The 13036-nt window shown below is 59.4% G+C and overlaps 1 protein-coding gene across 1 annotated transcript; it reads left to right on the top strand.

Moving 5' to 3' along the window:
* Nucleotides 1-236: 236 nt before the first annotated feature.
* SLC39A14 (solute carrier family 39 member 14) lies at nt 237-11263 on the top strand. Its single transcript, XM_041490666.1, has 10 exons — nt 237-262; nt 3080-3141; nt 3352-3621; nt 3742-3928; nt 4505-4674; nt 6562-6684; nt 6895-7080; nt 7274-7481; nt 8204-8388; nt 8621-11263. The coding sequence occupies exons 3-10, from the start codon at nt 3367-3369 to the stop codon at nt 8765-8767; spliced, it is 1461 nt and encodes a 486-aa protein (XP_041346600.1). The 5' UTR covers nt 237-262; nt 3080-3141; nt 3352-3366; the 3' UTR covers nt 8768-11263.
* Nucleotides 11264-13036: the final 1773 nt, after the last annotated feature.

Raw genomic sequence — 13036 nt, 5'->3', positions numbered from 1 at the left:
TCCCGGGTGGGATTTTTGGGGGGTCCCGGGTGAGATCTTTGGGGTTCCCGGGTGGGATTTTTGGGGGGTCCCGGGTGAGATTTTGGGGGGTCCCGGGTGGGATTTTTGGGGACTCGCACCGCTGCACCGCGGAGGGGGCGTGCCCTGAGGCGGAGGGGGCGTGGCCTGGGGCAGCGGCAGCCAATGGGAGCGCTCCCCGTGCCGGTGGCCGCGCGTGCGCCCTGCGCGGCCCCGAGCGGCGGCGGCGGGAGCGGGAGCGGAGGTAGGACAGGGATGGACCGGGATAGACCGGGCCGGGCCGGGATGGACCGGGATAGGCACGGCAGTCCTGCCATGCGACGGGGAGCCGGCTGCGGGGACGGGCCCCGCGGGGACGGAGGCAGCGGGGCGGGGGGAGCGGGCTGGGGCCGGCCCCGAGCCCCGGATGGGGATGGGGGATGCAGGGAGGGATGAAGGATGCAGGGAGCGGCTGTTTGGGGTTTGGGACCGGTCCTAGAGCCCTGGGGCAGCCCTGGGAGCTCGTTTTGGGACAGCCCGTGGGGTCTGGGGCAGGGGAGGGTGCAGGACCCTGTTAGGGGGTGCAGGACTCAGTTTTGGGGTGCAGGGCCCAGTTATGGGGTCTGGCACCACCAGTGGAAGCTCTGGGACCAGGCAGCGGCGGTGGGATGGGGAGAGGGGTGGGATGGGGCAGGGACCGGGCGGCAGCAGCAGCTCCGGCCCGGGGGGCACTGGCAGGATTGGGGGTCCCTGTGGGGTGCGATGCCCGGGGGATCTCCCGGTTCCGCTGCCCGTCTGTCCGGCCCGGGCTGCGATCACGGGGAAGGAAGGGACAGGACTCTGTCCGGAGGCTCGGGGACAGCCCAGGGTGTCGGTGAGCCAGGAGCGGCTCCGCTGCCAGCCCCGGGACAGCCGCAGGGCTCCGGGCAGCGCTCCTTGCCGCAGGACTCGTGGAGCGCCGCTTGCTCCGCAGGCCCCGCTGGCTCCCACAGCACCGGCATGGGCCCGGGGGGTGCAATTTGGGGTCCCGCTGGCCCTGTGCCCCCCGCTTTGCGGCAACCCCTGCGCGGGATTTCGGGAAGCTGACGTCGCTGGGGTCACGCTCGGCTGTGCCAGCGGTTTTATTCCCGGCCCCGAGCGGCGGGGGGGATGTGCGGGTTGCGGCCGGGACCGGTGATCTCCGGGAAGCGGAGCCCGGGCAGATGGGAAGGCTTTGCCCGGCCTCGGGAGCTGCGTGCTGCTGTCGTGGCATCGCTCCCGGGCACATCCCTCCCGGGCAGCCGTCCCTTCGCGTGGCAGCGGTTTGTCCCCGTGCCCCGGCCCGATAAAGTAGGTCAGGCGCTGGCTCCGGGCTCCCGGAGCGCATCCCGGTGGAAGGACGCCCTTGAAGGTAGCGGCCAGGAGGCCGGGGGGCTCCGGGGGGGTCGCAGCTGACGGCGGGGATGGCGAGGCTCGGTGTTCTTTGGTGTTTGTCCCGGGATGCTGGGCTGGGTGTGCTCGGCACGCTCCTGCTGTGCCGTGCCCCCGGGTTCCAGCAGCTCGGAGCCCCCCGGAGTTCCAGCAGCTCGGAGCCCCCCGGGATGTGCCTCTTCGGGCCCTTCTCTCCCGCAGGGGCGGCTCCTCCACCTCGTTTTGCCCTAAAACGGAGCGAGCCCGTGCAGCGCTGCCGAGCTCTGCCCTTCCTGCCTTTCCTTTGGCAGCGGGGGAAAGTTGAGGTCCGGTTTTCCAGCCTGGGTGTATCCGGCTCAGCCCGGCTTTGGGAGAAACCCCCCGGAGGGGTTTTGGCAGCGGAGAGAGCTGCGTGCCTTGGCACGGGCCGGGCCGTCGGTGCGCAGGGAGCGGGAGAGCTCCCGGTGGCACCGGGGATTTGGGCAGCGCTCGGATGGAAAGGGCAGCCAGCGGGACGTGCGGCCAGCCGGGACAAACCTTTGGCACGTTGGGCTGTGTGCCAGCACCTGTGGGAGTCACCGGCAGCCTGGATGTCCCACGGAGCCCAGGAGGACCCACCTGGAAGGGTGGATTGGGATAGAGAGGCAGGGGAAGGGGCTGAGCTCGCTGGGGGATGCTGAAGAGGTCCCTCGGGTCCCCCCACCCAGCGGGGTGTTCCCAGCAGCAGCACCGCTCTGGATGGGATCCCTCCCTCGTTTTGGGAGGAGAGGGGTTAAGTCAAAGCATCCGAGCTAAGCCCTAGCAGGAGAAGGCTGAAAGCTCCCGGAGAACAAAGCTCACAAAGTGGTGCTAAAGCTGGTAAAACCTGTGGGAATGTGGGAGCCTTCAGGGGCAGTGGGGTCCTGCATGGGGAGCGGGGTCCTGCAGGACCCCAGAGCCCCTCGGTGTGGAAATCCTGGCCTCAGGTTATTTTTGGAACAATTGCTTGGCCGGACTACAAAAATGTCCTGGTTTTTGGAAGAGACTGGAGCCTGTGAGCCGCCAGCACAGGCCAGGCTTTGCAGGGTGTCCAGGGCTGGGTCGGGAGCACCAGGAACCCCTCCAGGGGGATCAGGAGGTGCACCTGGAGCCCCACCCTGGGACTGGGGTGGCTGCTGCATTGATGGAGGCAGCAGACTTTTATTTTCTCCTTGCCAATCCCAAATTTGCCATCCACCTTGCAGGGAAGCTTTCCCAGGAAGGCAGCCCGAGCTCCAGGCTCTTGGGTGCCTCCCAAGGTGGACGTGCAGGTCGTGCCTGGCGTCCCCTCCTCTCCCTGAGCCCCCTCCTTTGCAGCTCGGGCTGTGCCACCCCTCTTTTATCAATTGCCGGCCCATATGAAAGGGACAGAGAGGGCAAGGATTGATTCTGGGCAAACACTATAAAGGCACCTACAGTTAGAGCGGGGAAGCAGTCGGTTCATGGTAATTATCCTGGTTAAATTATAACCTAATGAACAGGCCACCTCTGTCCCCGGGGCTGCCGTGTTCCTCCGAGCGCTGGCATTGCCGTGTGTGTGTCCCAGCCCCGGTGACACCGAGGGGACCCACGCGTGGCCAGGGCTGGAGCGTCACCCTGCAGAGCTGATTTGGGGCTGGCACAGCTGGGTTTTGGTGCAGCCCTGCCTGCTTCCCGACCATCCTGCTCTTCCCAGGGTCCCCGAGGTGCTGCGGAGCTGGAGAGCCCCCAGGAGCCGTGTCCTGGCAGCCCCCCACGGTGAGTGAGGGGCTTGGGGTGGCTCAGGGGGGAGGAGGAGGAGGGCATTGCATGGAAAGATTGTGGAAAAATGCTGAGTTCTCCTCAGGATCTGGGTGCTCGCAGCGCTGTTCCCGCTTTCCCTGAGGATAAATCCATCGCTGGGGTGGAGGAGCTGTGGTTGGAGCGCTGGGAATGCCAAAGCCAACAGCAGTGTGGTTTTTCTCCCAGCATCCCAGAGGCACCATGATCCCCAGCGTGGGCCCCCGGAGCTGCTGCCTGCTCCTGCTGCTCTGCCTCCTCCCCTGCCCGCAGGTCCGGGCGGGCAGGGACAGCCCCGGCGTCTCCGCAGCCTCCTTCCTGCAGGATCTGCTCCAGCGCTACGGGGAGAGCCAGACCTTGAGCCTGAAGCAGCTCAAGGCCCTGCTGAACCGCCTGGATGTGGGAGTGGGACACGCCAATGTCTCCCGAACATCTCAGCAGCGCCTGAACCTCTCCCGTGTAAGGAGGGAACCCCCAAAACCTCCCTGTGGGCCCCCAGAACTTCCCTGCAGAGTCCTGAGATCTCCCTGCAGAGCTGTGGGGGTCTCAAGGCACGTTTCTGTCCCTTCCCTCCCCCAGTGCTTTAGCTCCGTGGAGCTTTTTGCCATCCACAACCTGAGCGAGGGCTCCGCTGTGGGGCACAGCGAGTTCAAGGAGTTCTGCCCCACCATCCTGCAGCAGCTGGAGTCGGGGGCGTGCGCCTCCGAAAACCTGGAAAATGAGGAGAATGAGCAGACAGAGGAGAGCAGGCCCAGCTCAGCTGAAGGTAATTGGGGTGCTGGGGGGGTGCTACAGGCACTGCCTGGTTCTGGGCACGGAGATTGGGGACATGAGGAACAGCCAGTTCCCACTCCTGGGAGTTTCCTGCCTCCAGCAGCTGGCAATCCTGACCGAGTTTTCCTCTCTGTGGATCTGTGGATGGTGCCATGGTTTGGTTTTGCTGGGATAACCTCTGTGCCTCCAGGATAGCTGGATGAGGAGGGGACTCTGCTGAGGGCTCCCCTGGGTGGGAGGGGGTGACCTGGAGGGACCTGCTGGCCTCCAGCCACCAGCAGATGCTCAGCCAGCTCCCGCCCATCCTGGTCCTGACGATGCCCAAGGTCTTGGATCAGCTGCCCTGAGCACAGCTTGGCCTCTCCCACGCTGGGGCTGGCTCGGTAAAACTTTTTCCAAGGAACCCTGTGACTTCATTCCCACCTTCCCTGCACCAAACACGATGGTTTTGTCGCAGCTGGAGCATCTGGAGCACAGGGAGCAGCCCCGGAGCCTTTCCCACCCGCCCGGGTCCGGGCTCTCCGAGAGCCTCGGTAATGTCTGGCCCTCGTTTCTTCTCGTTCCGCAGTGTGGGGCTTTGGTTTTCTCAGTGTGTCCATGATTAACGTGGCCTCCCTGCTCGGAGTCCTCATCGTCCCGTGTTCCCAGAAGGCCTTTTTCAGCCGGGTGCTGCTGTTTTTCATCGCGCTCTCCATCGGCACGCTGCTCTCTAACGCGCTCTTCCAGCTCATCCCAGAGGTGCGGTAGAACGTCCCTGCCTCTCTCCCGTCTCCAGGGCAGCTCCGTGGGTGCCCTCTCTGCCTCCACCCCGCCGAATCGATCCGACCCCTCGTCACCCGAGGCTCAGGGCTTGGCTCAAGGGGCTGTGCAGGGCTTTTCTCACCCCTCTGAGCACCAGGAAACCCTCAGTGTCCTCCGTCCCTGCCACGTCTGGGGAATGGGAATGTGCTGGGAGAAGCTGTTTGCTCCTGCTCTGGGTGTCCAGGAGTTTATCCCTTGGAGGGATGTGCTCAGCCACACTTGTGGCAGCAGTACTGGCATGAGCCAGAGGGAAAAAATGTGAAATATCCATGTAAATATCATCAGATATCCATATAAAAGCATGGAGAACAGCCTAGAGAAGCACTGGCTTCCTCTGGAATCAGCCAACTTTTACAAATCCTTTAATTCCCTTTTTTTCCCCCTTACCTGATTTCCCAGCCTGATGTTCCCACAAGGGTTCTGGCTTCCATGAGGTTTCCTGATGCTCTGATGGGACCGACAGAAACACCGCAAATTAATTGTGTTGTAATTGCACAGTTCTGGAGCTGAATAAATCCACCCGGACTGGAAACCTTTGGAACGTTGTCCAGGTGCCTCTTCAGAGGATGAGCTGGATTTGGCACATCCAACCTTAAAATTCCAGCGGGTTTTTCCCCCTGGCGTTGCCTGTTTGCTGCCGGGCAGCGAACGCCTCATCCGTGCTGGCAGTGGGATGTTTTTCCAAGCTTTTCAGCTCCAGAACTGCAACTTTTATTTGCTGGACATAGAAACCAAGCACCTCTAATTCCTGATCTGCCAGGAATTGAAATGCCAGAGGTACGCTCCAGCCCCCCCAGCACCCGGAGCGCCCCGGCAGGGACCGGCTGCAGGACAGGGCTGGAGCGTACGAGGTGCTCGGGGGACCCGGATGCTCTGTGGCTTGGGAATGACCCAGGGAGCAGAGCTGGGCGCTGGCTGGGACATGGCCTGGCTGCCAAAACTCAGCAGAGATTCCCAAAGCCGCCGAGCGCCGGGTTCGCCCTTTGGAGGTGGCGCCAGATGAACAACAATCACTAATGAATGTCCTCTTCTCTCCCTCCCTCCTCTCTCTGTCCTGTCGGTGCGGATTCCTCCCCTGCCCATCCCCACGTTGATCTCGTCCCTTCCCGTCTCCCGTCTCCCGGGGTGGGTTTGGCTCTGCCAGTCTGGGGTTACGGTTTCCTCTGCGTCTCCGTCATCTCCCTGTGCTCGCTGGTGGGAGCCAGCGTGGTGCCCTTCATGAAGAAGACCTTTTACAAGCGGCTGCTCCTCTACTTCATAGCTCTGGCGATTGGAACTCTCTACTCCAACGCCCTCTTCCAGCTCATTCCCGAGGTAGGGAGAGGACTGGCGGGTCTGTGCTTTTCTCTCTCTCTCTGGGGCTGTTTCTCTCTCTCTCTGGGCGCTCGCTGGCTGGACAAGGGGAAGGCGGCATCGGAGGGGAGCCCAGAGCGAGGTATGGAGGGCTGGAAGCCCCTCGGAGCTGGAGTTTGGAAGGGAATGGCTCCAGGGAGATCCCCGGTCTGCTTCAAGCAGAGAATCGTTGTTTTATTGCCTTTTCTGGCTTTTTCTAGCCCTGGAGGTAGGTCCCCCAGGGGGTTTGGTATCCCTGCCCCAGGGCGGGTGCTGGATCCAATGGCTCAGGGCACAGCCGGCCTGGAGGAGGGAGTGAGGGAGATGAAAGGTGCACAAAGGTGTTTCCTGGGCTTGTCCCCAAAGCAGCTGCTCCTCAGAGAGAGCTCAGAGCTGTGTCACCCCTCCAGTGTCACCCCAGGGGCAAAGGCAGATGAAGGACACTGCCAGGGCCTGCTCCTCATCCTCTCCCGGGTCCCCTCCTGCCTGCAGGCATTTGGATTCAACCCTCAGGAAGATTATTACGTTTCCAAATCCGCTGTGGTGTTCGGGGGCTTCTACCTCTTCTTCTTCACGGAGAAGATCCTGAAGATGCTCCTGAAGCAGAAGGACCAGGTGAGGTGGAGCAGGGGATGGTGGGGTGGGAAAGAGCAGGAATTTCAGGATGGAGGGGTGGGACACAGCAGGAATATTGGGATAATGGGGTCGGAAACAGCAGGGTTATTGGGGTGGCAGGGTGGGGAAGAGCAGGAATTTCAGGGTAGTGGGGCAGGAAAGAGCAGGAATATTGGGATGGCTGACAGCCCTGAATCCCTGATCCTGCAGCACCACCACGGGCACAGCCATTACGGCCCCGAGGCTCTGCCCTCCAAGAAGGACCGGGAGGAGGGGGTCACGGAGAAGCTGCAGAACGGAGACCTGGACCACATGATCCCACACATCACCAGCGACCTGGAGTGCAAGCCCCCCTCGGGGGATGAGAAGGCCGTGGTGGGCTCCCTCTCTGTCCAGGTGAGCACCTCATCCCGTGGCATTGTGGCAAAATCCCACCTGTCAGTTAAAACCAGTTCTGCAGCCCAAATTCTCTGTGTGTGGTGGGACCAAACAGGGCGGGTTTAATGATTAGTGGGGTGGTTTTCCCATCTGGAGGAGGGATCAGTGACCCCATTTGGGTGCTGATCCCCATTTTGGGGTGCTGTGGCAGGACCTGCAGGCCTCCCAGAGCGCGTGCTACTGGCTGAAGGAGGTGAGGTACTCGGACATTGGGACACTGGCCTGGATGATCACGCTCAGCGATGGCCTCCACAACTTCATCGACGGCCTGGCCATCGGCGCCTCCTTCACCGTGTCTGTTTTCCAAGGGATCAGCACCTCCGTGGCCATCCTCTGTGAGGAGTTCCCACACGAGCTGGGTAGGTGACTCCTTGGGGCTGCCCCTGCTCCTGCTCGCTGTGGAGTCTGTCCTTTGTCCATCCAGAAAGGCAGATTTGGGGTGGAATAAAGAGTGATGCTGCTGAAAGGGGGGAGAGGGAGGGCTGTAAACTGCTCTGAGTAATCGCCGCTCTAAAAATAACGAGGTAATATGATGTCTGAGATTTAAATTTAGATGGAGGCATCTGAAGACAAAAAAAAACCCTCAACACCTCCTTGGTTTGGGAGGGGAGAGGCGGGTTTGGGTGGGAATGTCTGAATTTGGAGTGGTCACTGGAGGGGAGGTGGGTTTGGGTGTGAGTCTGTGGGTTTAGGGACAGTGCTGTGGTCAGTGAGTGGGAGGCAAGTTTGGGTGTGAATGTCCAAATTTAGGGGCAGTTGAGGTGAGAGGTGGGTTTGGGTATGAATGTCTGAATTTAGGAGTAGTGGAGAGATCAGTGCAGGAGAGGCAGGTTTGGGTGTGATGTCTGAATTTAGGGGCAGTGTGATGGTCAGTGCCCAGTGCCAGCAGCCACAGGGAGCCCACACTTGAGCTGGCACATGCTGTGATGTTGGGGGTGTTCTGTGCACTCCAGGGCTTGGACTCTGATCCTTTGTGTCCATTCCAACTTGGGATATTCCGGGTTTCTGAGTTCAAGCCGGTGCTGTCCCAGTGCTGCTGTCAGCCCTTCCCTCCTCATCCTCCCATCTTCTTCTCCCTCAGGGGACTTTGTGATCCTGCTCAATGCTGGGATGACCATTCGCCAGGCGCTCTTCTTCAACTTCATCTCTGCCTGCTGCTGCTACGTGGGCCTGGCCTTCGGCATCGTGGCTGGCAGCCACTTCTCTGCCAACTGGATCTTTGCTCTGGCTGGAGGGATGTTCCTGTACATAGCACTGGCTGACATGGTAAATCCTGAGCCCCAAATCCTGAGCCTGGATCCCTGAGCCCTTGGATTTTTTTCCTAGGAAAAGCTCTGCTTTCCCTCAGCCTGCAGGCACGGCAGGGTTTGCTCTGTCCCCTTGGCACATGCAGATATCTCTGCTTTGCTTTGCCTGGCTGAAATCCTCAGGATGGGAGGCTGGTGGATGTTTGCTGAGGAAGGATGGGGCTGTCACTGAGCTTTGTTTCCCCCTGCAGTTCCCTGAGATGAACGAGGTGAGCCGGGAGGATGAGCAGAACGGCAGCGCCCTGATCACCTTCGCCATCCAGAACGCGGGGCTGCTCACGGGCTTCACCATCATGGTGCTGCTCACCATGTACTCAGGGCAGATCCAGATAGGGTAGGAACAGCCCGAGCTGCAGCCCTGATCCAATTTTTCCATGGTTTTTTTTTGGGGGCGGGGGGAAGGGTTTTCTTTTTTTTTTTTCTTTCCTTTTCCTGCTGCAAACATACGACGGTACCTGTGCGGGCACTGACGTCACACTACAGGAGAGACATTGCTTTGAAAGCTATTCCATGGATTTTTTTTTCTGGTTTAAGGCTGAGGGGAGTGGAATTCCCCCTTTCCATAGGACTGACCTGACTTTGTCCAGTGTCATATCCCTTCTCTCCTCGCCTCTCCCAGGAAGGATGCAATGGGGAGACAGGAGCTGCTCCAGCCGTGCTGCTCCTCTCGCTGTGCTTGGAGCGTTCCCATGGCACACGAGGCTGTCCTGACCCCTCTGGGGGGTGTGCTGGGGACAGACAGGGACAGACCCTTCTCAGAGTGTTCCCCACAGCCAGCCCTCAGCACTGTGCTCTCCGAGGATGAGGAGGTTCATGATGTCACCATCATCTGACTGCTTTTGCTCCGTTTCAGCCCGGACAATGCCCTGGCAAGAGCAGGGTGAAGAGGGCAGGGGTTTTAAAGCACATTTTGGGTGTCAGTGCTCAGAGCAGAGCACACCAAACTGGGTTGGAGTGACACTTGGGCTGCTGGGAGAAGCCTGCCAGGATGCCCTGACCCTCCCTTCAGTCCATGCTGCTGGAATGAGGGGCAAACCCCAGCTCCTCCTCCGTGAGGGCTGCTCAGAAGGGAGCAGAGATGAGAGCAGAGCCCTGCCCGGCCGCAGGCTCCAGCCCAGGGATTTCTCCTCAGGCTGTGTCCAAGCTCACGGTGACACCCAAGAACAGCCACCAGTTTTTAAACAGTGCTAAGGTTCAGGGTGGGGTGGGGGGTGTTTTTAAAAGCAAAACTCAGACTGTGAACCTCTTTAGGTTGTGTGTTCCCAGCCTTAGGGAGTAGCCAGAGAAGGGTGTTCCAGGCACTTCCCAGCTCTGCCTCCGGGCTGGCGTTCCCCAGATTCACTAAGTGAATTACTTATTATCATATTGATAAGGTTGTCCACCCCACCTGTGTTGCTTGAGGTTCCCTCACACACCTTTGGCCCCCAGACCCCTCGTCCTGTACCTGGTGTGAGCTTGTGGTCGTGTGGATTCAGGGGAATCCCTCGTGGTTTGGCGCTGGATTGGGATGGAGAGGTGCAGGTGCTCTGCAAGTGTTTGTGAGGTGTCTTCCTTCACTGCCCACCTGTGCAGGTGTGTGGGGTGTGACAGGGTGGTGGCACTGTGCTGGAGCAGAGGCTCCCACACCTTCCCGTCACCCTCTGAGGAAGGCAAACCTGAGGCTGTGCCAGGTATTATTCCTGCCCATCTCAGGACAGAGGGCCCTGGCACAGGCTCAGCACCCCGGCAGCGTTGTACCCTGGCTGGATCTCTGTAATCCCTGAATTCCTGTAGTTCCCAGCTGGGTGATGTTCTTCCTAAGCTCCCAACAGCTGTCACTGAGCCCGTGCCCTCTGGCACTGCCAGGATCCTCATGGATCACCACCTGCACTCTCAGTGGCTTTTCTAGTCTGGGTATTTGTCCCCTCAGCACCCTCCAGCTCTTGGCTTTGTCCTGCACCCCAAAACCTAAATATCAATTCTGGAGGAGCCTTTTTGGGGTGACCTGAAGGTGCCACACGGTCCTCGGTTGATTCCCTCAAGGAGAGACAGGCTCTGCTTTGTCCTGTCTGCTGTCCCTTGTGGATTGCCACCAAAAGTCACTTTTGCCACTGGAGCAGAACAGCGTGGCCTGTGCTGGCTGGGGCAGTCATGAAATTCATCACCTGGCAGGCATTCCCTGTGCTGCAGGTTCCAGGGCCGAAGGGGCATTGGAAACACTTTTTCCTTGCTTGAGAGAGTCAGCCCCAGCTGACTGCCTTGATGTGGAAAATCTGAGTCCTTTCACTGGCACAGGTGCCCTCTCCCCCCTCTCAAGGAAGCACTTGGAAAACGCTGTGTGGCTGGCAGGGCACGGGAGCTGCATCCTGGCTGGAAAAGCCTCTGTGGGGGAGGACAGGGGGAAATGGGGGGTTTGTCCCCTCTGGACTGTGCCTGGGAGGTCCCCAGGAGCTGGGAAGTGGCAGAGAGCAGAGCTTGGCGTCCTCAGAGCCGGCAGGATTCACTGTGGGCATCACGACCTCTCGTTTCCAGTTTTTATCCCTGTTTCCTGAGAAATCTGCAACCCGGAGATTTGGGATTGGGGGGGTGAGAATCGAGGCTGCCCTGCCACCAAGGAGAGCTCCTGTTCCCCCTGGGCAGGCTGGCACCTGCCAGGGAAAGGGCTGGGAACCCACCCAAACCGAGCCCCTCGTGGATTTTCATCCGTGTCTCCTTCCCCTCGAGTTCCATCTCAGTATTTCAATTACAACTCAGGTGTTGTAGGAGAGAAACAAAGAGCGTTAACTTAAATGTCACGTGAATTGTACAGATATTTGTAAAATTCCATAAATAAAATATATTCTGTAATGACGGAGGGTCCCGGGCGTGCTCCGCAGTGAAATCTCCCGGCTGGTGGCGGATGGAGGGGTGGGAGCGCTGCTGGCTCAGGATTTTTCCAAGGGGAAGGCTTGGAGCCGGGCTGGGTGATGCAATCCCGCTTTTCCAGCTGGATTTCCCTGGCTGTGCAGTGCGGCACGGCTGACGGAAGGTGGCACTGAGAACCCCCAGCCTGCCCGCATGGCACGGCCTTTGCGGCTCCAAAAACCCTTCCTCAATTATTTATATATATATATATTTTAATTTTTTAATTGATCTGAAATGTATTTCCAAGCCCTGGTTTGGCTGGGAGGTGTGGGATGCTGGATTTGTCCCCAGCTCACACTAGCCAGGCTCCTGGCAGTGTTTGTGTCCTTGTTTTCCTACCCTCCATTAGGGGAAAAAAAAAAGAAAAAAAAAAGCAACTTTGCTTTTCTACTTCCCCTTTTTTACCTTTTTCTATACCATTTCTCCCCCATCTGCCAGCTCTGAGCAGCAAACTCAATTTTTAGATACCCTGTTGCAGCTAAAGAAACCAAAGCTTGATATTCTGAGGTGTTTTATTTAAAAAATTAATGTTTTATTAAGCAAGGAAGGTCACAGTGAGCATTGCTGCTGATCAGCACTTCCAGGGGGGCTTTGGGTGGGCTCTTTTCTGCTGCAAACTCCTTGTGTTCTGCTGAATGCCTGGAACCTGAGTTACCTCCGAAAACGCTGCTGGATGGGGTCATGGAATTCCTGCAATGGTTTGGGTTGGTTAAAACCCATCCAGTGCCATCCCATGGCAGGGACACCTTTTACTATCCAAAGTTGCTCCAGCATGACCCTGGACACTTGCAGGGATCCAGGGGCAGCCCCAGCTGCTCTGGGAATCCCATCCCAGCCCTCCCCACCCTCCCAGCCAGGAATTCCATCCCGGTATCCCAACCAACCCTGTCCTCCTCCGTCCTCAAGCGGTAGGTGCAGACCATCATCCGTTCTTCCTTTCCATCAAAAATTTTCTGTCTAAGGAGTATCAGCTCTGGAGCCAGGCTGGGAGTGTTCAGCTGGGGAAGGGAAGGATCCAGGGAGAGCCCTGAGTTTCTTCAGGGCCTGAAGGGAGCCAGGAGAGCTGGAGAGGGGCTGGGGACACGGGGTGGAGGGACAGGACCCAGGAACGGCTCCCACTGCCAGAGGTGGGTTAGATGGGATATCGGGAAGGAAAGTCCTTTCTTAATGACTTTCCGGCACCTTTCTCCATGTCCAGTCTGGTTTTTTCCCCAAATGAAAGACGTTTAAAGTGTGTGTGGGAATTTTTAAACCCCTGAAATTTCAGTGTCCACTTTGTGTGGGAACCTCCCTGATGTGTTTCAGCAGGGACAGGGACTTGGCTTCCCACTGCCAGAGGGTAGGGATAAATGGGATATTGGGAAGGAATTCCTGGCTGTGAGGGTGGGAGGGGCTGGGATGGAATTCCCAGAGCAGCTGTGGCTGCCCCTGGATCCCTGCAAGTGCCCAAGGCCAGCTTGGAGCAACCTGGGACAGTGGGAGTTGTCCCTGGGCACGGCAGGGGTGGCACTGGCTGATCCTTACAGCCCCTCCCACGGCAGTGTGGGGTCCCACCGTTGTCCTCCCGCCGTGCCCGAGGGCTGAGCCCGAACAGCCCCAGCGCCATCCCCGCGCTCCCCCCTCAGCGCCGCCGCCATGTTGCCCCCCCGTTGCTTAGCAACGCCCCCTTCCCCTCCAAGATGGCGGGCGGGGCGGGGCGGGCGTGGCGCAGGCGCGGGCGGGGG

The sequence above is a fragment of the Pyrgilauda ruficollis genome, unplaced genomic scaffold (assembly GCF_017590135.1).
Source record: "Pyrgilauda ruficollis isolate IOZ18807 unplaced genomic scaffold, ASM1759013v1 scaffold125, whole genome shotgun sequence".
Taxonomy (NCBI): Eukaryota; Metazoa; Chordata; class Aves; order Passeriformes; family Passeridae; genus Pyrgilauda; species Pyrgilauda ruficollis.
The sequence above is the reverse complement of the archived record's forward strand: the minus strand, read 5'-3'. Positions and strand labels throughout refer to the sequence as shown.

Bases quoted from the DNA above. Each gene is read 5' to 3' on its own strand.
- SLC39A14 (XM_041490666.1), top strand. From the start codon at position 3,367: ATGATCCCCAGCGTGGGCCCCCGGAGCTGCTGCCTGCTCCTGCTGCTC. The intron at 4,675-6,561 runs GTGCGGTAGAAC...TCCTGCCTGCAG, and splicing joins TCTTCCAGCTCATCCCAGAG to GCATTTGGATTCAACCCTCA. The intron at 8,389-8,620 runs GTAAATCCTGAG...TTCCCCCTGCAG, and splicing joins ACATAGCACTGGCTGACATG to TTCCCTGAGATGAACGAGGT.